Below are 26,375 nucleotides of genomic sequence, written 5' to 3'. Positions count from 1 at the left end.
CACGGACCAGCCTCGTGCTGTCACTTCAGACAGGAAGAGATCTGGGTCTCATTTTGCACTGTGGTTTCGCCACAGACAGATTACAGACACACACTCTCTCTCAGACACAGAGGCATGGGAACCAAAGGTCCACAAGAACAAAGACCAGGGTAAGATAAGCCACTAAAGAACAAAGAGGAAAACAGTGAGACAGAGCGAGCCGATTTCAAAGGAATGATGAAAGAAAAGGAAACGATGATACAGAGAATCTACTGCATCTCATGCAACATGTGTTCCACATTCATCCACCATCTGATCCCAGAACAGCTTCCTCGCTTATAAGAATACTTGGCTATATGGAATTCTTCAAGCTTACTGTAAATTATATACTTCTAATAAATACTGCATATCACTGCTTATCATCCCGGAAATAAATTGTTATTTTTATTAATTACTATTAAGTTATGACCTTTCAGTTGGATTAAATAAGCCAAGAAAGAAAGAAGAAGAAAAATTATAGCTTTTTTGAGAAATAGTAACAGATGCTAAAGTTGACAGCATTGCATTGTGGGACACAGCATTTAGAAAACGAAGTAGACCATTATGAGGATGTTGTGTGTATACAGAAACTATGCATATGGTAAAATTATTCTAATATTTTAAATTTGGTGCTGAAGTAACATTCTTATTATTATCAATGTTGGGACCTCAGTTGTGGATTCTTAATATTTTTGAGGATACCGTGATACGATTTTCAGGGTTCATTAATGAATCACTGCTGAGTTCGAAAGAACAGCATTTATTAGAAATGGAAATCTTACTGTCCTGTACTTCACAAACTATATTCTTCAACAGCAATAATAGTTCTGTTAGTATGCTATCCACAGCCTATTTCATTCAAGGACTGACTGCATTGCACCAGCAGGGGACACTCTTCTACTTTCACACTTACTTCCTGCACTAGCTGCTCTTTATCCAGTGTGTATGTGTGTCACACCAAGAGTAAGTGCTGACACTGACATAAAAGCTCAAAAACAAAGGCTCAGAGGTAAGGACCCATAAAGCTTCATGGAAACGAGGCTTTAAAGTGAACAGATGTGGACAAGATTGACTGATCTCGTCAGAGTCAGCAGCTCGGTCTTGTTTTGATTTGAATCCAGCTGACACTGGAAATATTCTTTTGTTTTTGCTCTCAGCTGTTGCAACTTGTACAAAAACACTACAGAGGCGTAAGAACAAAATCAGCAAGATGTCTCTTAAATGAGATGCGTCGTAAACTGGACTTTTGTCTTACCCTGTGGCTCGGTGTCTGAGTGTTTGGGGCTTCCTCTGGCTCTTCGATCTGGCCTCTTGCTGCCGGGGCTTCCTCCTCCTCCTCCAGGGCTGCTGTGGCTCTTGCTGTAGCCGTTAGCTGTGGTGGTGCAGGTCGTGGTGTTCTTGTAGCTGCTGGACAGCGAGCTGGTCACCTGACTTAGACCCGTACGCTCCACCGGCTGTTTGAGCTTCTTGGGTGGAGGTTTACAGTACTCCTCATGACCCATGAAAGAGGAGACGTTATACAGCGGGATGATCTCTGAGATAAGGCAAAGATCATAATTACACTACAGGCAGAAAGTAAATGCATTGTATACACCGGACCACCAAAAAGGTCAAAATCAACTTACATTTATATAAAATAAAAAATAAAAAATAATAACATTTTACAGTCTATTCATTCAATTTATATTGTAGTCTACAAGTTATTTTGTTCAGCACTGTATACATAACCACAAAAAGTGTGTGTGTGTGTGTGTGTGTATTTTGTATAATATTCTACAAAAGTATTGTAAGTACATGATCACAAAAAAATTATTATGGTTTCATTCAAATTTTATTTTAGCATGTTTAATTTACACACACACACACACACTTATAATCTTATTCTATTACCTATTTAGTATAACATTTACAGTAGTCTACAAATAGGATTCTTATCATTAAAGAATAAGAAAAATAGTTTCTTAAAGTTAAAACCACAAGAAACATTAAGTCAAGCATCTCTCAACTTTTTCTCTCGTAATGCATGTTCGAGTTGGTTGTGTTTTCATAGCTTTGTATGGTATTTTGCTTGTCCAGAACAGTGTTATGATTCAGTATAAAGAGCTGGTTGCCCATCCTCACTGAAGTATGTGTTTAAATAAGTGAGTAAGACCTTTAGTCTACTGTGGACTATGACGCTCACCTTCTGGGTAGATGGGTGGCAGTCGATGCTGATAGAACTGGTGCGGGGGCATGTCACCGGGGCTGACCGGGGGGTAGTATGACGTATGTGAGGTTGGAATAAAGTGTGGGTGCGTCAGATACGGATGGTGAATGTGGTGGCTCGGGGACAGAGCCGGAGAGTAACTCGGAGGGTAACATTCAGAATGAGGTGTGACCACAACCCTCCTCACGCCGGTGTTGTCCTCAAGAACCTGAAAATACAAACATCCACAGACGTCAAGCCAAACAATACAGTCCCTCTGATGTCACATCTGACAAATAGCACAGCCTGTGTCCGGATCTTACGTGCCAGCAGTTACAACTCGACCACAAACATTCAGTGCCACTTTAAACAAAGGGCAGGAATGCAAAAGTAAACAAGGCTATCTAATGGAATGACTATGAAGTACATTCCACTGAAATAATTAATGCATGGAAGATGGTTACAGGAATAACAGATCCGCTGGTACAGATCACATGGGAGAAATCAACTCACTGACTTCAACTTCTAACCCATGTTGACCCAAGGATCACCCAGAGTTAGAAGTTGAGGTGAGGTTAGTGACGACAACAGAAAACCATTCGTTACCAAAATTGCTTTTACTAGAGGAAAGAACTATTTGGATCTGCAGGGAAGATCATATTTTCTAGTTCGTAGTTAATGTAATGTGTGTTTGAAGATGCAGTGATTAGTGGTGTTTTCTGGCAAATTTGACAGCAAATCCTCATCAAACGCATGTGAATTTTTTGACAAAGTGTTTAATCAACATTTATAATTACAAAATTATATCCGACACCAATAAGCTTTCCCCACCTTAAACCAGAGGGAAACCATTGTCTGGAGTATGTCAAATGTATGTTTGTTTGCGTAATTCTGGCATGTGCGAAGACAGATTATAGCCCCTTTCACACTGCACGTCGGACCCTGCATATTGCCGGAACATTGTTGGGTCGCCTTCTGTGAGAAAGCAACCACGTCCCGAGATCGATTCCCACATTGAACCCGGGTCGGGGACCTAGTTACATTGCCGGATTCAACCCAGGACGAGGGCTGTGTGAACAAAAGCAAGATCAAATTCCGTGTCGAAGTGATGAAACGCGTTCTCGCGACTCTTTTACCTGCTGTTTTGAAGGAAGATCAACGTTCGCGCCGAAAAAATATTTGCAAACTGTAATGAAGCAGAGATCAGTTAGTTCCTCACTTTCCGCGCTGACGCAGAGATCGTTCGCTTGCTTGAGTGAAAGTATAACATACCTAACGTTGTCGACTCGTACATTACACGTCACGCACTGATGTCATGTGTTGTTACGGGACCTTTACGGGTTGTGTATGAAAGCAAGCACATATCCCGGGTCATCACTGGCAGTGTGAAAGTGCCAAATCTAGCGACCCGGGAACAATTGCCGGAACACTTTACCCCTGTATTTGCCGGAATGGCAGTGTGAAAGGGGCTTATGTCAAATCTTCAGTTGTGCTCATGAATCCATCATAAATAGAACACCACAGTGATTTCAGGAGATTGTACATTTAGATTTAGAGTTAACATGTAAAAACAAACAAACAATAATTTAGCTATTTATGAGGACACATGGTTGTGCAATAAAATGACATTTCCCATTATTTTCTAAAACAACAGAGCTACCACTACATACATATTTTAAAAGAGAGCAAGAAACCGGCATCCCACCAAACATTGGTTGGTCCTGCCCTTCAAATTTGGATGGAATGCACTAATTAATTATTTTTACATGAGTGATCTTTGCACCATTAAACCCCCCCCCCCCCACACCCCCACTGATTTATTACACCCACAACTCAAACCCTTTAGCCTGTCCTCTACGCAAGAGTTTTTTGACCTTTCTATTGAAATGTCACAGCCGCCGACCTTTAGCAAACTCTTGCCTAACACTGTTTAATAAGGATGAGCAACTTCGAATTTTGTGTATGTTCATCTGTTGTTTGTTTGGTTACTTCATTCTAGAATCAAACTTTGTAAACATGTTTACAAGAAAGGGATATTCGCCTATGAGGGGTGAAAGCACATCCTCATTGTGCGGGAGACGCGCGACGCTGATCCATTCCTGTTGGTTACCTGGGAGATGTAGCCAGGAGGAACATGGATTGGTGGAATGGAGCCGTTTGGTGACATCATGGGAACTTCAGCGGGCCCTGAGGCAGAAAAAAGAAAAGAGAAGAAAGCTGTCAATCAAACACTAACACAATGCTGACTCCGCCCCCTCATTCCAACACGTAATGCAAGGCGAAGAAGCAAAGAAAATTCCAGGGGCTACGAGAAAATAATAGAAAAACAGGAATGCATTGGTAATAAGACGCATATGCTTAAGAGATGGAATAACACAAGCTACTCATTGTATTCTATTCATATACTATATAGCAAAATTGTTCATTATCACATATTGTATTTATATTCTAGCCCATCAACATAGCTTTTTGTAACATTTAAACACATATTTGAAACAATGTGTATTGTTAGAAAAACTACATAATGACTTGATTCTGACCCACCATCACCAGGGCTATATTTTGTACTGTGACACCGGGTTAAACAAACAGTTTAAGGCGAAATAGAGCTGTCAGGTCCAACTGGTGCGCCACAGGAAGAAAGGGCCAACGCCAGCACACAAACCCTCTCTGTTGTGGCTCTCATGAGACCTTGCTGAATGAAACCCCTCCACCCATCACACCCAATGTTTATTGTCAGAATATAAAGCCCAGAGATGCAACTCAAACAAGCACCTGAGGGCCACCAGCTGTTTTAGACATCAGCGTCTCCTCCAGACTCAGAAACCGTGGTGTGACAGCCTCCGGTGAGGTAAATCACCAGATCACCCTGATGCATTTTACAGTTTCACCTCACTTTCTCCCCCATCAGTTAATACCAGGGTCAGTATCTCCAGCTAGCCCTTTCTGGGTTTGAATAAGACCCTGTTTGTGCTTGTATTGAATGGGCTTCACAAGAGTTTCTTCAGAGGTGGGGAAGAGGGAGGGGTGTGTGTATACAGCGATGTGTGTGGGTTGTTTCACCGGGACGTGAGTGTATGCGCACGGCAGCTTAAAATAACTTTTTCACAGGGCGATGTCTACAGAGCACAACAAAATCCATTGAGATTGTCCCGCATGTGTTTGGAAAAGGTCTCTCACAGGTATGCAGCTGCAGGCCCCGCCCCCTCTCGCTCCTGTGAAAGGGGAGGAGCTGGGTTTAAGGTTTGGGAGGGTGTGTATGTGTGTGTGAGGGCTTTGGCATGACTGAGTGACAGGATTGTATCACAGGCTCTTAATATGAAGGGCCCTTTCATCCTTGACCCAGAGAGAGAGAGAGAGAGTTTGAGAGAAAAGGCTAGAAAAAAGAGAGAGAGAACTCATCACATGCATTCCTCTACCTCGACTAAAGGAGTCGAAGGGATGGATGGCGTGAAGGCTAATGAAAAGAAAAACAGGTAAAAAAAAAAAAAAAAAAAAAAAGCGAGAGAGAGATAGAGACAGAATAGAAAAAAAGCGAACTAGATTTTTACACCTGATATTAAAAATACACAAAAATGCAATGAAATGAATAATAAGGTTAGTGATTAAATAATTGACTAAAAATATAAATAAAACTATAAAATATTTGTTAATTAAAATAAAGCTGAAATAAAGTAAAAAGTAAAAACAATAAATTAAAATATACATATTTGGTGGGAAAAATTAAAATAAGAAATGTTGTCTTGGCAACTTACTAAAATAAACTAAGCAAATTTTTAAATAAATATTACAAACACATACATATATATATATATATATATATATATATATATATATATATATGCTGTATATGCTACGATATATGTATATGCTATACTGAAAGATAAAAACAAAACATTTAATCTAAATTAAAAAAATATATTATAAATTATATATGACAAAACACAGATTAATAACAAAAGTTTGAGAAAATTCCACAAATTAAGATAATTCAAAGAAATCAAATTATGTGTATAATATGAATTATATTTATAATAATTATATATATGTAAATATACTGTTCGTTTTATCTCCATATCACTGTAGGTAAGGCCTACCTGGCTTACAGTTCTCTAGCAAATCATTTACCAGTAGTTTGAGTTGGTCAACCTGTCTGCGAATAGGACATTAGGAATATATATATATATAAAAAATATATACATTTTTTATTTTTATTTATTTTTTATTTATTTTTTAAGGATTTGCATTAAAGATGTTAAGCTGACAAACTTAATTTTTACATTATCTGAAAAAATAAATAAAATAATAATAAATATGTGATTGATACAAACTCACCGCTGTGATGCTAGGGTGTCATGACAGCGTGCTATGTTGTGGCTAAGGTGTTCTAGCTGGTTGCTAGGTGGATGCTCAATGGCTTAAGTAAAAAGAGCCAAACCTCAAGTCTCTATGATTCTGGTCTTTAGGATTTGTTTTAGTCATCTATCATCCACCAGGCAAAAATCGCAAGTCTGACCACATGGAAAAGTAATAGTCCTTAAAAAATCATTATAAAGCTGCATGATGAGGTATCATTCATGCCCAAAACACAAAGTTATGTCATGTGCCCGTTAATACTTAGGTTATGGACGTGAACAAACCCCTAAACCCTAAGAATGAGCAATAGTCAATGTTTGTAGAGCAGCGAGAGAGAAAGACAGAGGTGGATGTAGGGAAACGGTGGTAAAACTACTGGATTGCCAAGCTTCTCAGGAGGAAGAGAGCCTCTTCAGCAGAACAAACCCCTCTTTGTGCTTCAGAGAGAAGCTCTCTCTGCCCCTGCAGGGCCTTCTGGGTGCTCTTTAAAGTCAACTCAGTCCTGCTGGGGGCCGCTGACACACCACCCAAGTGTGCGTGAGTGCACGTCCTCACGCATGTGCATTTTTAATTTCACTCCAGATAAACTCTTGAGGAAAAGCTGCCAAGCCGCGTTTGGTTTCATTCTTTTTACAGAAGCAGTAATTGATAGCGTGTACATATACATAGATTGCAGAGGAGCAAAACGGAAGTTTAGTGTTCCACAAATTATCAGTTCCTAACTAAGATCCACTAATTCACTTTGGAGGGCTAGCTTGGCCAGACAGGGAGACGACGGTCAGAAGAGAGCAAAAGAAAAGGATGTTTCTGGAAAGAATGTCTTGCATCAGGGCCATTGGGCAAAGAAAGCAAGTGCTTTTTCTGCAAGGGTTTGCAAATCTGATGTGTGTTTTTGAGCAAGCGACTGAGTTTGGGAAGGGGTGTGTGTCCTTGAAGGACGCTGTAGGAGAGAAAAATCACAGCCGAGATCACTTTAACATCTCCTATGTTTCTCCTAGACAACAATAAAAACACACGGATAGCAAATGGAGACTACTAATGAGGTCTTGTACTTCTCAAACTGAGAAAACAAGCCTGATGTTCCTCAGAAGAGATTTTAAAACTCTTAAACGACTGCGATTAGCCATGACACCTTCAATCAAGAAATAAGTCTGGCAGAATTTGGGACAGTTTTATCATCCACCACGACTAGACAAGAAAAATCTGTCTAAATGCTTCTAAAAGGTGGTTCAGAACAAATCCCAAACCCAACAATAATAGAAACACCTCACGACCAACAGAGATTTCCTGAGCTACGAAAGAGCAACATTAAAAAACAACCCATATGACGAACACTGCATTCAGCTGCACCATACCAATTCATCTTCATAAATGAGAGAAAAACATCCAAAAGTTGGACAAATGTTGAAAAACACACTATAATGTGACCCATCCATCAGAATTTCTTCTGTTTTTCCTCTCAACCAGATGAAACGCCAGAAATCCAGACCTGCAGGCGATCTGATTATGTATATAGGAGATGGTAATTTTCTCTGGAGAGGGTTTGTGTGTCTCTCAGTCCGTGCAGAGTGTGTGAGCGTGTGTTTTCACGAGTCTGTAATTGCACGGCCCATTGTTCTTGCTGTAAACAGTCTCTCTCTGTCTCTCTCCATCCAACAAGGAAAATTCACAGCCCAGGGAGCCGGAGTGTTTATCCAACAGACTCACTTTTCAAGAGGACGTATTTGTGTTTTGCAGACCCTGGAGGCATTCGAGAATTTCCCTGCACACATTCTATCCTAATTCAAGAACTATTATACAGTCCCTTAACTAAACTCTGATACAGGGAAAAAAGTAATCTTGAGCCATAATCATAACATAATATAATGTAAAGGTCATTTTGTTATAACTCACCTCTGGTGAACTCAAACACTGTTAAATAATAGACAGTAGAGCTACGCTTTCCTCTCTGCATTTACACAGGCTCGAATCACAGGGTGAGGTGTATACCAATCCCAAATATTTACTATGAAATGTTTGTATTTGCATTAATGAAAGTTATTGCAGTATTCCTGGCGGACTGGCTCAAGACGCACTCTTTCAGACAGGAGGACAAACAGACACTTTATTAAAGGTCCAAAATTAAAGCAAAAAGTCTCAGAGGTAGAGATCTCAGTCCGAAATGCTGGTTCCATAATTAATTATAAATTTATTTATATTTTTTTTAAACTCACACTCCACTCCATCAAGGTATTCATTTTCAACTTATGGTGCTCCAGATCTCCTGGTGTAAAATGATTTCACCTGTATACATATGAACTGCATAACTGACTGAATGTTCAAGACTTGAGAAAAAAAAAAAAAAAAAAAAATATTATATATATATATGTGTGTGTGTGTGTGTGTGTGTGTGTGTGTGAGTGAATGATTCTACTATCCGGCATTAGACAAAGTGTCATTTTGCTCATTCTAAATTAAAAAAAAAAAAAAAAACGAAAATGTACTGAAATTGTATTGGCGAAAGAATAAAGAAACACATAAAATAATTAAATTAATAAATATATTTATTACAAAATTTGACAATATATTTGAATGTTTCACTGAAAGGTGCCTGCTTGCAGAAAAACCCCAGAAAATAAATCCATTAATAATTTATATATATATATATATATATATATATATATAAAAAGTCATTATTATAAAATGCTTTATGGATATGTGTAAAAATGCTGGCAGAAGAAAAACAATTCTACACAAATAATTTTAAATGTTTTATTGGTCTGCAAGTGCTAGAATAAATAAATAATACATATTTTTACTTTAACTTTTAAAATTTAATTTTAATATATTTTAGAGTACATTTAAAATAAGTGATAAAATAAAAAGAAAAGATTTAAAAGATGCAAGAAAAGATGTAGCAAGCAGATACAGAAATGAGCCATTAAGCAATATTTGGGCACAGAGGAATGTATCTGGTTGTGAGTTCTTTGCTATAAGACATGGAGATGTTGATTCAGCTGAGTCTACGACAAAGCCCACCTTTCAAAGCTAAAGCAAAATGGCCCAAATCTGCAATATTCCAAACGGTCTGTCTAGAGATCCACCCTGCCATGGGAACGGTGAGCCCTGTGGATATGTAGCGCTTGGTTGTGAATTCCCAGAATGTTTGGGGTGGGAGGGTGTTGGCTTTCAGGATGTGCAATAAAAATTGTCTGCCGACTCATTCAGCTTTTGCGTGGAGAGCGTTATGCAAACAGCCCTCCAGGAAAACGAGACTACTTCACAGCTACCCTACAGCCGTCCCTCAGCAGCTGATTAGTCCCGCCGAGGACGAGTCCAAGGGATGACCTGAATTACCCCCAGTGTCATTGATAAAAACCCATTCAGAGAATTAGACCTGGGTGACGCTATCATGCCAGGCCATCTCTGGTGTTTCAAGGCATTGTTTTCTTTCCATGCTTCCCATCCTGAGTTAACAGGGTGAGGACTTTACCCTCTCTCCACCCAACATCCGTGAAAAAAACAAACCCAAAAGCAACGGAAGCTCGAGTGAATCATGAAATGATAAAAGACGCACCTCTGCTTTATAGCTACTGGCCAATAATTTCGCTAGCTGGCTCAAAGACACGCTTGGAGCTCGCTGGGGCTGAAGGGACTTTTTTGTAGGATGAATCCCTAGTGAATGGGAAAGGAAAATTCTGTAGGAGGCTGACCTGATCTTCTCCAGCTCCTCTCCAGCCCTGCACGCCTGATCAGCATATGCCTCTGCTGCTGGACATATACTCAACAGTGAACTTTAACATTAGAGCTTTACAGCTTCTGGAACAGATCGGAGTCTGTCTGATGCTAGAGTTTGGTTTGTACGGTTTACTCCGGTACATACCTGATGTAAACACAATCAGTACAACAACATTCACAAATAATTAACTTTTTCTTTATTGGGGGGTTGGGGGGGGGGGCAGTGTTATTTAATTATTATTTATATAGCATTAAAGTATTTATTAAATGTTGAATTACCATTTTTATGTGCATTTAATAATTGTATTTTTTAAGATTTCGGTTTAGTCTTTTTTTTGTTTTATTTAAGTGTTAATTTCCGTAATTTAATACTTTAAAAAAGTATTTTTTTAGGTTTAAGTTTATCTAGTATTTATATTTTATTTCAAATTTGTTTCAATTAACTATTCCAATCATGTGAATTTGATTGTCTTTATTTTTTCTATTTAGCGCTATTTTTATTTCAGTTTTCATTTCAATAACTACACTTCAACTTAAACTAATATGAGAAAAGCTGAAATAAAAAAAGATATACATATATATATTTTTTTTAATTTCTAGATAAAAAAAATAAACCTATTTCATTTCAGGTTTATTTTAATGAACTTCATTTATGTGCTTTGTTATTGTTATTAGTTTTTTTTTATATTTTGATTTAGCTCTACATTTATCTTTATTTCGGTTTTAATTTCAGTAAAATCAGAGCTAAAAAGATAAAGTTCTTTAAGACGTTTTAATTTAATCTATTTCTATTTAATTTTATTTGAATCATATTTCTATTCATCTTTATTTACATTTATATTGGTTTTAAATTTCAGTCATTTTAGTACTTCTACCTAAAAAAAATAATAATAATAATTAAAAAAAAAACTTAAACTGATTTTATTTCAATTAGTTTCCAAGGCAATTTTTTTTTTTTTTCACCTCATATTTATATTTGATCTCAGCTTCATTTCAATTAACAAAAACAATTTTTCGTTTTAGTTCTAGCTCTTTGGAGAAATTTCTCTGATGAACGGAGCTCAAGACCAGGATTGTGTCTTAAAAAGACCAATCAGGTGGATTTTGACGTCATGTTGTTTTTAAGTGTGCTAGGTACACAAATAAAAAGGCTCAAAAGAAATACTGTGGCAAGAGGGAAAAAAAGGAGTAAGAGAGGAGACTACCATGACAGACCTGCTCTGACATGCTCTGTGCTCAGGAAGAAGTTTCCTGTGCTCCAACATGAGAGACAGAGTCAGACAGAGGGAGAGAGAGAGGGAATCTTGGATCAGCACTGTCTGGATGAAGCCTGTCAAGTTCATAAATGGCGCCATTGTCTGTCTAAAAATTATTTAAAAAAAAAAAAAACTGTGCTCACGTTACCGCAGATGGAGATCATACTCAGTGTGGCTCCTTAATTTAAAAATATCCCAGGATTAAATTTGGCAGATAAAGACCAAAAAATACAAACCGAGACAGAGAGTTGTTTTTAAAGGGGCAGTTCACTTAAAAAAAAAAAAAGCATGTTCTTTCATTATTTACTCCAAACCTGTATGAGTTTCTTTCTCCTGTGGAATATTCTGGCCAACATTTGCAATATAATGAAAGCTTCTCTGAAGCTTAAAAAAGTACACAGAAGCACCGTCTAAGCATCATAAAAGTGACACATATGATTTATGCGCTATATTGCAAGGTTTTGAAATCATATGCTTCGTGTGAGCATTTTCTTTAAAAATGTTCCTTTCATGAGGGCGAGTAAATAATGAAATTTTTTCATTTTTGGGTGAACTGTCCCTTTAATGACAAGCAGATTAAATCTGTGTTGTGGGTTTGCACAGGTTAGTAAACCAGAGGAGGGTTATGGAGTTCACTCTCATGAAGTGCACACTCATCCTGTTCGGGCCGGGCAGCACAAACTGTGCCAGTGTGCTGGCATGGACCAGATGTGTCAATCTGCTGGGTTTGTTTTTATGTGTGGCCTTGTTATCCTGGAACTTGAGACTATGATTACCAAACTACTGCCCCATGAAGGCACGCATGCAGAAAGCCTGCTGCAGGACACAGCGGTAGCTGAAAATAGTAGGTCAGCGAAAAAGAACTGAAAAAGCTAGAGAAATGAGAGAGAGAGAGTGAGGAGGAGGAGAAAAACAAATGGGTGGAATGTTCCACTGTGTAATGTTCTGGAGAATGTGGCAGGAGTAGGTTGAAAACCAGGGAATCAGGATATGAAAACTTTTAAATGAAACAAGCTGCAGAAGCAGTAAGAAAAATCACAATTGAGATCCACTGTTTGTTCTTTACACCAACAACATGTCTAAAAGGAGCGTGAATCAAGTCGTAAGACTAAAAGACACAAATTACATCACACCATCTGCACAAGAGTTTCAGACTGTGCACAGATATGCCATAAAACTACATTAGAGTTGCACTATACTAATAAAAAACAACAACATCATCTTTCTTCTGGAGTTTAATAATTAGATTTATGGTTTTTATTGGATAAAAATACTAAACAACACATGCATGCATACATGTTTAGTATTTTTATTTAATAATTAAATATATTTAAAAACAATACTATTATGTTGAAAAGTAATCAAAAATTTAACGAATTGCATCCTTTGAGATTTGATGATCACACCAAGCCATATTGAGCCATGATGATTTTATTTCAATATTTAGTGCAGCTCTAATCTATACTTTAATAAATGTTAAAAGCCTCATCTCTGCTTTATAATCTCTTAACAATCTCATTTGTTTCTATTTGCATACTGCTGTAATTCGAAAAGAAATATCTCAAAGCTAAGACTTTAAAGGATCCACAAACCATTTTACTTTAATAATCTGACTCGTTCCTAAATAAAACAGGATATTTAATCATGAAGAAAATGTAGGGAGGGAACTAATCGGTCATGATCGGGGTATAAATAAAAGAAAAGGAAAGTCACTTCCGAGGCGGAGGAAGTTTTAAAGAAAGGGCACAAAGTTTTTTTCCCTTTGGAATAAGATGTTCCAATGATTCATGCACAATAAGACTTAGGAACGTTTATAAGAAAAATAAACAGGATCAATTTTAATTCCACACTGACTTTGTCTCCTAAGCTATTAAAGATCAACCTCGGAGAGCTTTCATTTAAAAAGGCCTTTCAGAAAGAGTATCAAGGGTGCCAACAGATTGAGAAAAGATTGGCATATTCATGGACATACACACAGAGAGCACGCCACCAAAGGGATGTGAACTGAGACACAACGCTGCCCTTTTCCCCAGACCGCTCTCATTCCACGATGCACACAAAAATCCACTGTTCTTCAGCAGGGTGAGTCAGAGGAATGGAACTGAAGCTCTGCTATGATCATCTGTGCAGCAGAGGGGGTTTCCTCCACCAGGAAAGAGCGCAGACCAGATGAGAACAGTCAAATACGAAAAAAAAAATGCCATGAAAAGGAAAACAGTGCAAAGAAAAAGTGGAACAACAAAGAGCAGGACGAGGAGAGCAAAATAACCTGAACTTTAGTTAGAGAGTTTTAAACTAGCATTTTTTTTTAAATAAAACTAACCACCATCTGTTCCTGGAACTCCTGCTCTTTGCTGTTTGTAGATGCTCAGGCTACTGTGGGAGGAGTCAATGTCTCTTAGGATGTATGTGCATCTCTGCACATATATAACTCACTCTGTGTGTGTTACTGTCGTTTGCGTGCAAGTGTAGAAAGCAGGCATGGGCCGGTATGAGACTTTGACGGTATGATAACCGTAAGCAAAAATATCAAGGTATCACGGTATTGTTGTTTTTAATGACTGGGTAAAAAAAAATAAAAAATATTGCAACCTGCAAAAAACAGCAGGTTGCTGATCATGCAATAAAGGCCAAAGTATACTTCGGCCGTGCGCACACCGTCGGCATTACGTTATTTACATCATCAAGAGGGCTCGCAGACAGCCGCGCACCCCGTGGTACTGCGCATTTGAGCTCATTCGTCCGTGATCATCTGCGGTTGAGGATACTTTTAAAAGCTTTGAGGATGGTGCCGTGCGTGAGACAGAAAGCAACGCTTAATGTGAAGTGTACCCGGGCCTTAAGTTTCGCTCATCCTACACACAAGTGACTGACCGCTCGCTCGCACCAACAGGAGGAGGAGAGGTCAGTGTTACTCTCTACACTGCACTCACTAGAAACACTAGTTCACGTTGCTGCATAAGTGTTTCTGACACAACGGATGAGGGAGTGATCATTCATCTAACATTTTCTCTCATCTGACCAACGAAAATCAATCGCTCTCTATTTTTTTCCTCTTTTGGAAAGTCATAGAAACACTATCATGATTATTTATTTTTCTATAAGTGCGAATTGGAACACATATTTACATTTGCAGTAGTTTTTGTTGTTGTTTTTTTTTTTATGCTGATGCAAAATTTTCAGCATCATTACTCCACTCTTCAGTATCAAATGATCCTTCCAAGATCATTTTTAATATGCTGATTTGGTGCTCAAGAAACATTCCTCAATATTACCAATTTTAAAAACACTTGTGCTGCTTACTATTTTGTGGAAAACCATTTTTTTTCTCTAGGATTCTTTGATGAATCCAGCATTTATTTGAAACTGAAATCATTTGAAATATTATAAATGTCTTTGCTGTCACTTTTGATCAATTTAATGATAGACATTCCACTGTTTGATTAGTACAGTAACAGCTTTTCAAACTCTCCCGCAGACATCAGTTGTTATATTAATTCTTGATATTTCATTCAGGTTGTGGAGAAGATTCCAAATCAGAAAGGAGCCAGACACAGTGTTTTATGATGCTTCAACATAAGTTAGCAATGTGACGTTCATCAAGACCAGCAGCGAGATCAAAAGCTTAGCACAACTCGCACCCCCCGAGACTAAAGTTTGTCCGTATTTTGTCTCCCCTGAGGCCACGGGAGACTGCGGTCTGCTCAGGGTTAACCTGGAAAGAGTGTTGGGCCAGGTGTGATGTGTTAGCGGTGCCTGATCTCCACATGTACACATTCTTCTAAACGTCTGCCCAAGGCCTCTTACTCTCTCGGCTGTCAGAAGGGAGACATTTTTTTGCACAGTTTTTTGGGACCGTGGCCTTTAATATCAGACATCTGCCTTTAGGAGTTCTGTTTCTCAGAGTTGGAGGAAAGGGGTGAGAGATTGGGAGGCCACAGAGAGGGGGGGAGGCCTCCAAGCCACATCAACAGGAAACATATTTACACAGTCCAGAGAAAAAGAGTGAAGCAAAGAGATGATAAAAATCAGGTGAAGTCTCTCAATATTGAAATGGAGAGAAAATGGTTATTATTCTGGAATGCATGCATGCATGTGTGTGTGTGTGTGTGTGTGTGTATTTTACAGGCCTCCTGATGAGCGTCAGTGGACAATATGTCTGACTGAGGATACAGACTAATGCACAGTGATGTATATGAGCACCAGAACACATTTTTAGAACACCTAACAATCCTATTGACCGGTGCTTGGAAGGATTGCATCCGCAGACGCCCATTAGAAGCCCTACGCCTGGCAGGAAAGGTGATTCAGAGGAGGAGGAAGTAGAATAATTTTTTTGCCTCATAAACCTCAGCAGGACTGGAAAGCAAACCCCACATGCTCCTTTTCCTCTTGGCCTGTACGTTTCCACTGAAAAACTCTGGGTCCTTACCACACAAACAGCTTCACAAAAAACAATATAAAAGCTAGATCTCATAAAACTGGATTACTCCAGTATTGTTTTCAACAATAATATTAATAAATGTTCACTTAGTACTTAATCAATATATTAGAATTATTTCTGAAGGATGATGTGACACTGAAGACTGAAATAATAGCTGCTGAAAATTAAAACTTGGCCATCACAGGAAAAAATTACATTTTAAAAGATATTACAATGGAAATGTATTTATTTTTTTTCTCAAAAGCTTGGGCTTAAATACTTCATGTTTGTGAAAGAAGTCTATAATGGTTTGGAAGGACATGAAGGTGAGTAAATGATGACAATTATCAATTTTGGGTGAACCGTTTTTTTAAATCTGGTCTAATTACAGTACACAGGGCTTTTTTTTTTTTAAGACCAATTAGTCGACAACCTAATTCAGACAACTTAAAAACTAGATGATTTTAATAAATATGCAATTTTGCACCTCCCTAACTATAAAGTGTTCAGAAATGCCACACCGGCATGAAAAGTGTCCATAGAGCTTCATTTACCACTTAAGCATTTTAACTATCTCAAATGCTAAAGGCGATCTGAATTACAGACATGGTACGTAGTACCTCGGTACAGAACTGTTTTAAAAAAGATAAGCCAACAGCACACTGCCCAGCCCTGGGAAAACATTTATCAGCAAATTGTTTGCAAAAATTCTAAGTCAACATCAAAGAATAACAGGAGACTAGGCTTATCCAGTGCAGCTGGCAAAGATCGAACAAACATAAGAAAATTAAACAAAGTTCTTATCCTGAACATGCCAGAACATTACCATGGCCTTCGACTGCATCTTCTCCACACCTGTGAGGTACAGACTCGCTTTCTCCGTCTACATTCTCTCTGTCGGCCTGCTGCCAGCTCTGTCTCTACCATAAACCAAACAGCAGGTCCTCTGCTGCTGATTCTGCTGTTCTCATTGGACAAACTGAATTAAACTGACATTGCAGCTCCTATTAGCCGTGTAAACAGTGATGTGAGCACTCAGACGGTCAGATCCAGTATCCTGTGGTCTAGGCTACTGTGACTCTCCACTTTTAATCTCTTACATACACTTGCAAGACTCTTACTGAGGGAATTCGGTGGCCTTTATAAAGTTAAAAAGACATTATGAGGTCAGATGTAATTTAGTGTAGGGATTCACTGACCGAATGCCTCTTCACTGGCCAAACACACAAGAGGTTTGGAAATGGTTTTGTAGCACCGTTACATGGCCTTGAACCCTTAGAGGTTTGCAAATAATTATTGTGTAGAACATTTTAAGGCAATTTTGGGTGGGGTGGGGGTGGGGGGTCTAACTGATTTAGCTGATGAAAAATGCAATTGTGAGTTTAAATGCAATTTAAAAAAAACTCATGGTTTGCTGTTCTTGTTTGTAGGGCAGCACAGTCTGGGTAAATTGTGTGAATATACGTGTATATCAATAAGTACTTGTTAAATGTACTTACTGTAGCAAATATAGTTTTTTTTTTTTTTTTTGCATAATTACATGCAACTAAACCCGAAGCCTATTTCTTATCCTAAACCGATATTAAGCATGTCGTTAATTAATATTACTCATTATTTAAATACATAACTATGCTGTAACATGGACACCTTAAAATCAGGAGTAACCCAATATAACAAAAAAAAAATATTATTATTAACATTATAACTTAATAGAAATATGAAAAAAAAGAATTATTGTATAATTACTAAACTTTGGTTTTATGTATAATTAACTGAGCAAAGACGAGCAAAAATAACGCAATAACAGGTTAATTATACTTTCATAAATTAAGCCAGATTGCAGATGTCTTGGTTTCTGGATTCATACCAAATGCCAAACATGCAAATCATACTGCAGGCTATGATTCTGGGTGTGCTTGAGCTAAAAAAACAGTCTTTATGCCAAACAAACAAACTGAAAGTAAAATTGACTTGAAAAATGGCATCATAAACTCTAGAGAAAACACCTTGATTTCTTTCAAAACGGGTTTGATTCACGCACGGATTTGAATTGTCACATGTAGCAAGAGCAGTATGAAGATCTTCACTGGACAAACCTTGGATGCATTGCAAAGCCCCATCTTCTGTGCGGATGGTGAACGTCTCACCTGGGTTCACCTGGACCAGGATCACCTGTATTAATAAAAAAATAATAATAATAATAATTCACACATAATAATTAAGTCAAACAAGTGGCAATTCGAGGCCGCTAGTCTTCGTTGTGGCTTGAAGGTACATTTCCAGCTTTTAAAACAAGAGCTTATTGAGAGATCAAATCTCTCAACTGACAATATATTAGATAAACTTATAAAAGAAAAATAATCAAGGGGGATAAACGAGGTCTGACTTTACGAGCTCACCTGCTGTGGTGCATCGCCATTGATCATGTGGTGCATCATGGCAACCTCGTTGCTCAATGGAGGCGGGAGGTCCAGCATTTGGTCCATCATCATCATGGTGACGAACATTCATGGAGCCCTCCCTGCAACAACCTGAGAGAGATACCCACTTTGTTAAAATAACATCTGATTGTATGATGACACAATCACTATGTGCCAGACCCCTCCTTAAATGAGCAATTAACCTCAATTTAAATCAGCAATGGATGGCTAATGATTAAGACTAAAGCAGATCCTCATCTGCAACACCATCCAGACACACACAAAGCAAATACACACTGAACACACACGTCTCACTGAAAGGCTACTGGTGGGTTATGGAACAGGATGAAATAATTATGAGGTCACCAATGTTTATATGATGATGTAATCCGTGTAGGGATGATGTAATCTGTATATAAAATGCAGTTATGGGGCGACAGTCTCTCCACCACAGCTGGGAGACTGTGAGACTGAGAGAGAAAATACAAATAAAAATAAAATTTACAAAAAATGTACAAAAACAGCAAACTTTGTCTTGCTGCAATCTATGAAACTTAACATCAATACATCTGTGTGCCTCTGATTAAAAACTGAAATAAAATATTTTATAAAATACATTTAAAAATTACAATAAAGTACAAAATAGTCAAATAACATTTTATTTTTATCTCCATAGAGAACTCTGGACACTTTTTGATGATGATGTTTTTCTGGACCTAATATTTTTACTCATTGAAACAGATTTCAAAATGAATACATATGCATGTGCTACACAGTACATTATAATATTGTGATGCTTAAATTCAATTCAAAACTAAATTCAGCATAGCAATTTATGAAACAACTGTTTGACAATTACTTAAATCATTAATATTTGCATTAGTTTTGTTTGTTTTTATTAGATAACATTTAACATCTATTACAATAATAAATTATACTTAATAAAAAAACATTAAATTTGATTTATTGCTATTTATTGGTTATTGGCCATAACTTGAAAACAATTACAGCAATATAACTGTAAATGACACTTAAATTTTTAACTCAAATGTACACTTAGAATGCTCATTGCATTTGTAAAATAATCTTTTTAATATTTAGATTCACACATTTAAATATGAATGTGGTTTTAACCCTGTGTTCAAAGAACCATCACAAACTCCTCTTCAAAGTGTACCATTTTCAACTTATGGTTTGAAATAGGAGTGCACGATATATATCGGCCGATGATTAATGCGCATCATCACGTTCATTATCAGCTTGTATTTGCGCAGCTTGTCGGTTAACAACGGCTCTGTGTAGTAACAGCCGCTCTACGTGAAATCATGATGGTATTTACCGCTGATTAGATAACAGGCTTTACTGACGCGATGCGCTTTAATCATCGGCCGATATATATCATGCACCCCAGTTTGAAATTAACCAATTCTACTTTTGCATAATACTTTTGCATGCTGCAACCTTTGACGCATAAAACACTTGCACAATAGACCTGCACAGAAGTCAATACATGTTGCACTGTATCGTTTAGCTTAATGTAGAAAGACTGCACTTCTGAACTCAAAAAAAGATCAATATTGCTTGTCACACTGAAAGAAACCCTCTCAGAATTGCACATGAAAAAAAAAAAAAAAAAAAAAGTTCAGGTCAGGGGAAGAGATCAGCACAGTAATGATAATGTAATGTCAGCTGACTGGTGCCATTTTCCTCTACAAAAGCAATAACGTGTCCCCCCAGGGGTCAATCCCGGAGCAACTAAGATCATTCATCTGCTGCTCTGAAGTAGCACAGGAAAAACAACAGCTACAATGATAACAGACAGAAACCTTAAGCTACAAAAAAGCACTGTGGTAGTACCATCAGGTCCATATTGTTTTTTTTAACTATGGCAGAATGTTCCTAAACTTTTACGGTTATTTTTTATTCATAATAAATTCAATTCTATTCGTTACGCAAAAATCACTGATTCCGATGTGAGAAATTGTAGAAGTGAGACATCCTCTGGTCTCCAGGAGAGAGGAAGACTTGAGAATAGAGGTCGGGGGTTTTTTATTGGGCAATAAATGCTTTCACTTCCACTGCTAAACACACACGTAAAGACACCACCCACAACAAACTTGTTCCCTTGAAAGTTAACATGAAACGATTCACAGCCAACAGTCTCCACAATGTGAGGTACTGTTTATACAGTGTATTCAGTGTAAAAAGTATATGAACTTTACTTGATAAAGTTACTTTACGTGGTCTCTAAAGACTTAAAAATAAGACTGAAATGGGACGTGTAAAAAAAAAAGACGTCTTGCTAAAAAATTTATTTTTTTTTAGGAAAAAAAAAAAAACATGCAACATGCATAATTATTCCAATGAAGGAAAAAATAATAATAAGACCATCAGCCTCACTAACTGAAATGACTAAATTAACTATTATTCCATTGCGACTTGTCTTTAAGACTTACATGGGCAGACGCTTAACCTTCATGGGCTGCTGAAGCATCCTGCAGTCTTTCTCATTGCTTTCCTCTGCATCTATGCCACGGCCTGTAATTAACGCACATCTAAAATCATTAACACTACAGCTTAAAACGCCAAAGCCTCTGGGGTCCAAAAACCCTCGCTCTTCTCCTGTCCCCCTCCTCTCTCTTTACCCCTCAGGCTCTCAAATCATTCTCTCTTTTATTTCTACTCTCCTCATTCCTGAGGATGGCTGGAGTCTGGAATTCTGTGGGGTTGAGGGGGACGCAATAAGGGCTAAATCCCCTGAGAGAAAAGTTGAGAAGATTCATACAATTTCAGAGCCGGGGGGAGTGGGGAGAGGGTGTCACATGAAGACACCGCACCCCCAACCTTCACGGGTCATGTTGTTGTGAACACGTCACAGAGAGTGTCAATCAGGAAAGACACAGAGAGTCCTTTCATGGCACGGTTGAGGTTCCAGTGATGAGGGGTATTCCCTAGACCACCTCCTCGTCTATTCCCTTTTCAACTCAACTCAAATTATTATGTATAGATTCAACTGATGACAATTCAACTTTGGTCAAAATTTATAGAGATGACTATGGGCCTTTACTGGAACTAGAGAGTTCAACTCTAACCGAATTCGAACACTGATGACATATTAACCACAAGATATTTACAGATTTGACTTCCTGATACTCCCGAAATACATTAAAAGAAACATTGGATATGCACAGTGACATTCAGCATACAAACGCATTTAAACAATGCAAGTTTGCAGTAAAATTTAAATGTGTGGTGTGTAGTTTCTGCAAACATGATGATTATATTCAAACAGGTTTCCTGAATACTTATTAACCATTAGTTGATACAACAGATAGTCCCACCCCAAACTCACACAATTGGCTGAGTCGGTTTTGCTGAGTGAAGGCAACTCTGTAAGCTCATATCAACAAGACTATGATAGTGCCATAGTCTGGAATCAGCCTTACATTTTACAACTACACATTAAAAGGTAATTTAGAAATTATAATAGCATCAGATAGTGTACGCTAAACAGCACACAATCAGTAACAACAGCAAAGAAGCAGTTACAACAGCACCCTGCCACACACACCACCAGAAGACAGATTTAATTCTTTTTAGAAATCTGTTCTTGCATCTGGCAGGTTTACAGTCCCAGATGTGGACACAGTCTGGCATGGGCCTATAATCCAGCTAATGGCACATAATAACACAGAGGAAGCTGGGAAACCAAGAAAACCGTCACTTTTTCCTCTCCATCTCCCCTATCATTCCTTTATTCTTTCATTCCATCCCTTCCCTCAGCCCTGATCAGCTGAAACACACACACAAAACACACGCTCAGGCTTGCAAACACACATTCCTAGAGTATGAGAAACAAACTAAATGCCACTTTCTTTTGCCTGCAAAGTAACTCCATCTCACCTCAGAGAGCTCAGGATTTCCATCTCCCCGACGTTGACTCACGTCTGTGACTCTGATCAGTGTTTACAGTCAGATGACATCACCTCTTTAAAAATATCTCAACAACCTCGGTCACAATGCAGCTGAAGAGATAACATCCAGACGAGGCACAGACAGGAAATCGAGGACATATTACAGGAGTTTGGCAGAATAATAAACCAACTGACTGGCCTTTATTTGCGTCTGGTCTACGACTATTGCTGTAGTTGAGAGGTTTCTGGCCTGATCGCTAGTAGAGTTACTCAGTACATATGTAGGAATGAATGGTGCTAAGCTAAACGCTAGCATAGTGGCGCCACGCGCTACAGTTATTGAGTGCACACACTGAGATGGGAGAGGTACGCATCAACTCCTCTAAGTTGAGGGAAGAACATAGTGGAATATGGAAAAAAATGGTGGAGCTTTCCTTTAATTCAATTTGATTCACAAAAGATGTTACTAATCAACTGAAATCAGTATCAACAAAATCCATCTTTGCATTGCATATGTGGCACATCTGAAGTGGCATTTAGATGTATTCACACAGACTGTTTAATGCAGCTCAAAGGTGGCATGAATGCATTGACAATGCAATTACAATTACATAAATAATGTTATGAGAAAAGAGTTACATACTAAAAGTGACATATTCTTTAATGTCAGCTTGCATGTCATTAAAACAACACTTATGATATTATTGTAGATGAGAAGGTTTAAACCCCCTAATTATATGAATTCAGAAGACTTGTGAGAACTTCATGAATAAATCAATTTAAAAGTGTTTGACTGAAACTATGCATCTTTAACTACTCACTGTCATGATAACCTGTTAGTGATGGTACTGATTTAACTAACTGGTTTGATTCATTCATTTGTGATTCAGATTACAGTGTTCATGTTCACTAAAAAAAAGTTCATAAGAGTTGTTTGTTTGGGGTATAAGCTACATTGTTGCACTATATGTTTTGATTCACTAAAAAGATCCTGTTCATAAGAGTCATTTTTTATGATTCAAACTACCCTGTTCCTACTGTATGTTTTGATTCACTAATAAGAGTCATTTTCTTCAGGAATCAGACTACAGTGTTTGCATTCTATAATCTTGATTTAGTGAAAAGAACTGACTCATAGAACTTGTTTGTTCAGGAATCAGATCATGCAGTTCAAGTAATATGTTTTTGACTGACTAAAAAGAACCTATCAACCTTTTCCTTTCTCAATCTCAAGCTCCATTTTTGTTCTGTCCCTGGACGCAATTAGGATGTTAAGGATGAGAGAGAATTTTCTCCGGTGTGACCCTGCGCAGCTCCTCCGTGTGACTGGAGAATATGATTCACTCAGCCTGACCCAGTTAAGATGCTCCTCTGCTCCTTGTCAGCTCTCAGAGGCAGGATCACGTTTCATATTGGGATTACGCAACACTGAATTTGGATCCTGGGAATCTCTTTTCGGTCTTCTTTCTCTGAACTGTCCCTCATTTTTTTTGTCCTCTCTCGCCTAGTGTCTTTTCCTGTAAGTTCTGTAAGGTGAGAGTGGATGGAGTTTCAGTGCGGGCAGAAACAGGGTCAGATTTTTGAGCTCAGCTGTGGTGTAACTGCATAATTGTGCCCTCAGGGAGGAAACAGGTCATGCTCTGGAGTCTGAGGTGTCAGTGTTGGGTAACACCTTTATCTGTTAAACAGGATAGTGGTACTGAGATTGGTCTATAAAAAAGCTTTACAACCAAAGGAAAAGAAAATTACAATTTAATATCACAAATGATTCTCTTAGATGGAATTGAGATTTATTGGAGAACATATTTTTTTAAAGTCTGAAATCAAATGTAAGAGATTTCAGAATGATCTGGAACATTTCTCATCAAAATTATCTGGGCTGTGCTGTACACATTTATATTATAGCCCTATACTCATCTTGTTAATAATAATTTCACTTATTTTTGTTTTTCTCTCCTCGGGACTTGCCCTGAGATAAGCTTGATACTAAACTGAAATATATTTGAGAATTCAATTTGGGGATAGTTCGCCCAAAAATAAAAATTCAGTCATCGTTGACTCGCTCTCATATTGTATCAAATCTGCATGACTTTCTGTCTGCTGTGATACAATCTCACCTAACTCATTTTGTTATCATAACCATCAAGTCAATGATCATCGTGTTCTTTATCTAATCTTATCATAACATCCACACTGATGTTTTAACATTACAGGTAATCAGTCTCAATTTAAACTTTTACAAAAGAAGAATTCTACAAAGAATTCTACAAACTTCCAGCCATGCAAAAGTGGGAATAAACGTGCATGTATGTGCAGAATGAACAGGCACCACTCTTCACGCTTTCCCTCCCTCTGCCTCTAAAGGTCATTAGGTCACATTCCTTATCCTGATTTGGGCCTCAGCTACAAACAGGCGAGCTATGTTAGTGTGTATTTTTGTTTCAGGACATCTGTACCAAACATGTTACGCTTAGCAGCAGGTAGATCATCCAATTCATGAAACTTCTAAACCAAAGCATCACTGGATCAGTCTGTATAAGAGGCTCGATGAACAAGCATGCTATGATGCTCAGCAGAAGAGAGAAAGACCCATATTCACTCCTCAATCCTGCCTCCAGCTAAAGAAGGCTGAAGAGATAAAAGGCCGGGAAAAATTTGGTCTCAGTACCTAAAAATCCGTTTGTGCATTCCAATGCACCTCTTCACGGAGGAAAAGGAAGGAAAAACAAAAGTTTGGAGATAAAACATCCACAGCATCTTGAGCAGAGAAACTTCTAAACTCTATTTTTATTTTGTCAATGAAAACAGTTCCTAATAATGTTGAAGTAAAATTAACCATTGAATCTTTCCAAGCACCACACAGTAGTGGTGATACTGAATCAAGCAGTGCTTTTAAACAAATGAATCAAATAAATGGTTCAATGAGTCACAGTTAAAGATCTGCTGAATTTGGAACCACATACTGATTTTACAATTTCTGCCATATGAAGATAGGAAAATGAAGTCCCTTTCATTTTTCAAATTGGGATTTCTTTTTTAAGTCTATGATAGAGTTATGAACCAGTGATGAACCAACCAGAGGCGAAAATACAAACTTTGATCTGAAGCAAAAAAAATCAGACTATAAAACAAAAGTGCAAGACTGTTTAGTGGCTTAAAGCTGCAGTAGGTAACTTTTGTAAAAATATATTTTTTACATATTTGTTAAACCTGTCATTAAGTCCTGACAGTAGAATATGAGACAGATAATCTGTGAAAAAAATCAAGCTCGTCTGGCTCCTCCCAATGGTCCTATTGCCATTTGCAGAAATGCATCGCTCCTGTTAAGAAACAACCAATCAAAGCTGCGGTCCGTAACTTTGTTTGTGTTCAAAATGTAGAAAAATGTATATAATAAGCGAGTACACCATGAATCCATTTTCCAAACCGTGTTTTTAGCTTGTCCTGAATCACTAGTGTGCACCTATAATAAGTGTTTATATTCAGACTATTTTAGATTGCTTCGGGGGTACCGCGGCGGAGTAACCCAGTACTTTTGTGATTCTTCATAGACATAAACAGAGAGAAGTAGCTCCGGCTACGATGTTCTTCCGCAAGACGCAAGCAGTTCTGTTTATTAACCGCTAGAGCGTCAAAAGTTACCGACTGCAGCTTTAAATGAGGAAAGAACTTGAAACATTGTGAATGACAATCAAATAAAAAATGAGGGATAAATGTAAAGCTTCATAAAGATGTTGATTTTGTTGACTGTTGGTAATTTCCTTGCCCTTGCAGAACCAGGAATTTAGGTTGTTCTATAAATAAGGTTGTTATTGCAGAAAGAATCAGTGTTGTTGAACAAATCGGTTGAATGAATGATTCAATCACTCAGCATCTACTAGCTTAACGATGATATGAAAAGATAAAAGTCGCTGTTGGACTACATCATCACTTCTGGAACACTGCCAGACCAATCAAATTCAAGGACTGGAACCACTTGCTAAAACTTATGGGTTTGTTTAAATCTTTAACTATAAATAAAAAGTTGAAAAAAAATCCCACAGAACAATACTGTAGGAGGGAACTGTGGGTTTTTGCTCAAGGGGA

At 37.9% G+C, this 26,375-nt stretch overlaps 1 protein-coding gene across 1 annotated transcript in view; it reads right to left on the bottom strand.

Moving 5' to 3' along the window:
• Positions 1 to 26,375, bottom strand: part of fndc3bb (fibronectin type III domain containing 3Bb) — a 56,502-nt gene that overhangs the window by 27,710 nt on the left and 2,417 nt on the right. The window contains exons 2-6 of the mRNA XM_026237863.1: positions 18,355 to 18,486; positions 18,052 to 18,127; positions 4,314 to 4,390; positions 2,201 to 2,432; positions 1,274 to 1,552 (exon numbers count right to left, since the gene is read on the bottom strand). Coding sequence (XP_026093648.1) covers positions 1,274 to 1,552; positions 2,201 to 2,432; positions 4,314 to 4,390; positions 18,052 to 18,127; positions 18,355 to 18,462 — 772 coding nt within the window. The 5' untranslated portion in view covers positions 18,463 to 18,486. The remainder of the gene's footprint in view (positions 1 to 1,273; positions 1,553 to 2,200; positions 2,433 to 4,313; positions 4,391 to 18,051; positions 18,128 to 18,354; positions 18,487 to 26,375) is intronic.

This window comes from Carassius auratus, chromosome 49 (assembly GCF_003368295.1).
Source record: "Carassius auratus strain Wakin chromosome 49, ASM336829v1, whole genome shotgun sequence".
Classification (NCBI taxonomy): domain Eukaryota; kingdom Metazoa; phylum Chordata; class Actinopteri; order Cypriniformes; family Cyprinidae; genus Carassius; species Carassius auratus.
Note: the sequence above shows the minus strand (reverse complement) of the source record. Positions and strands in the feature narration are given on the sequence as shown.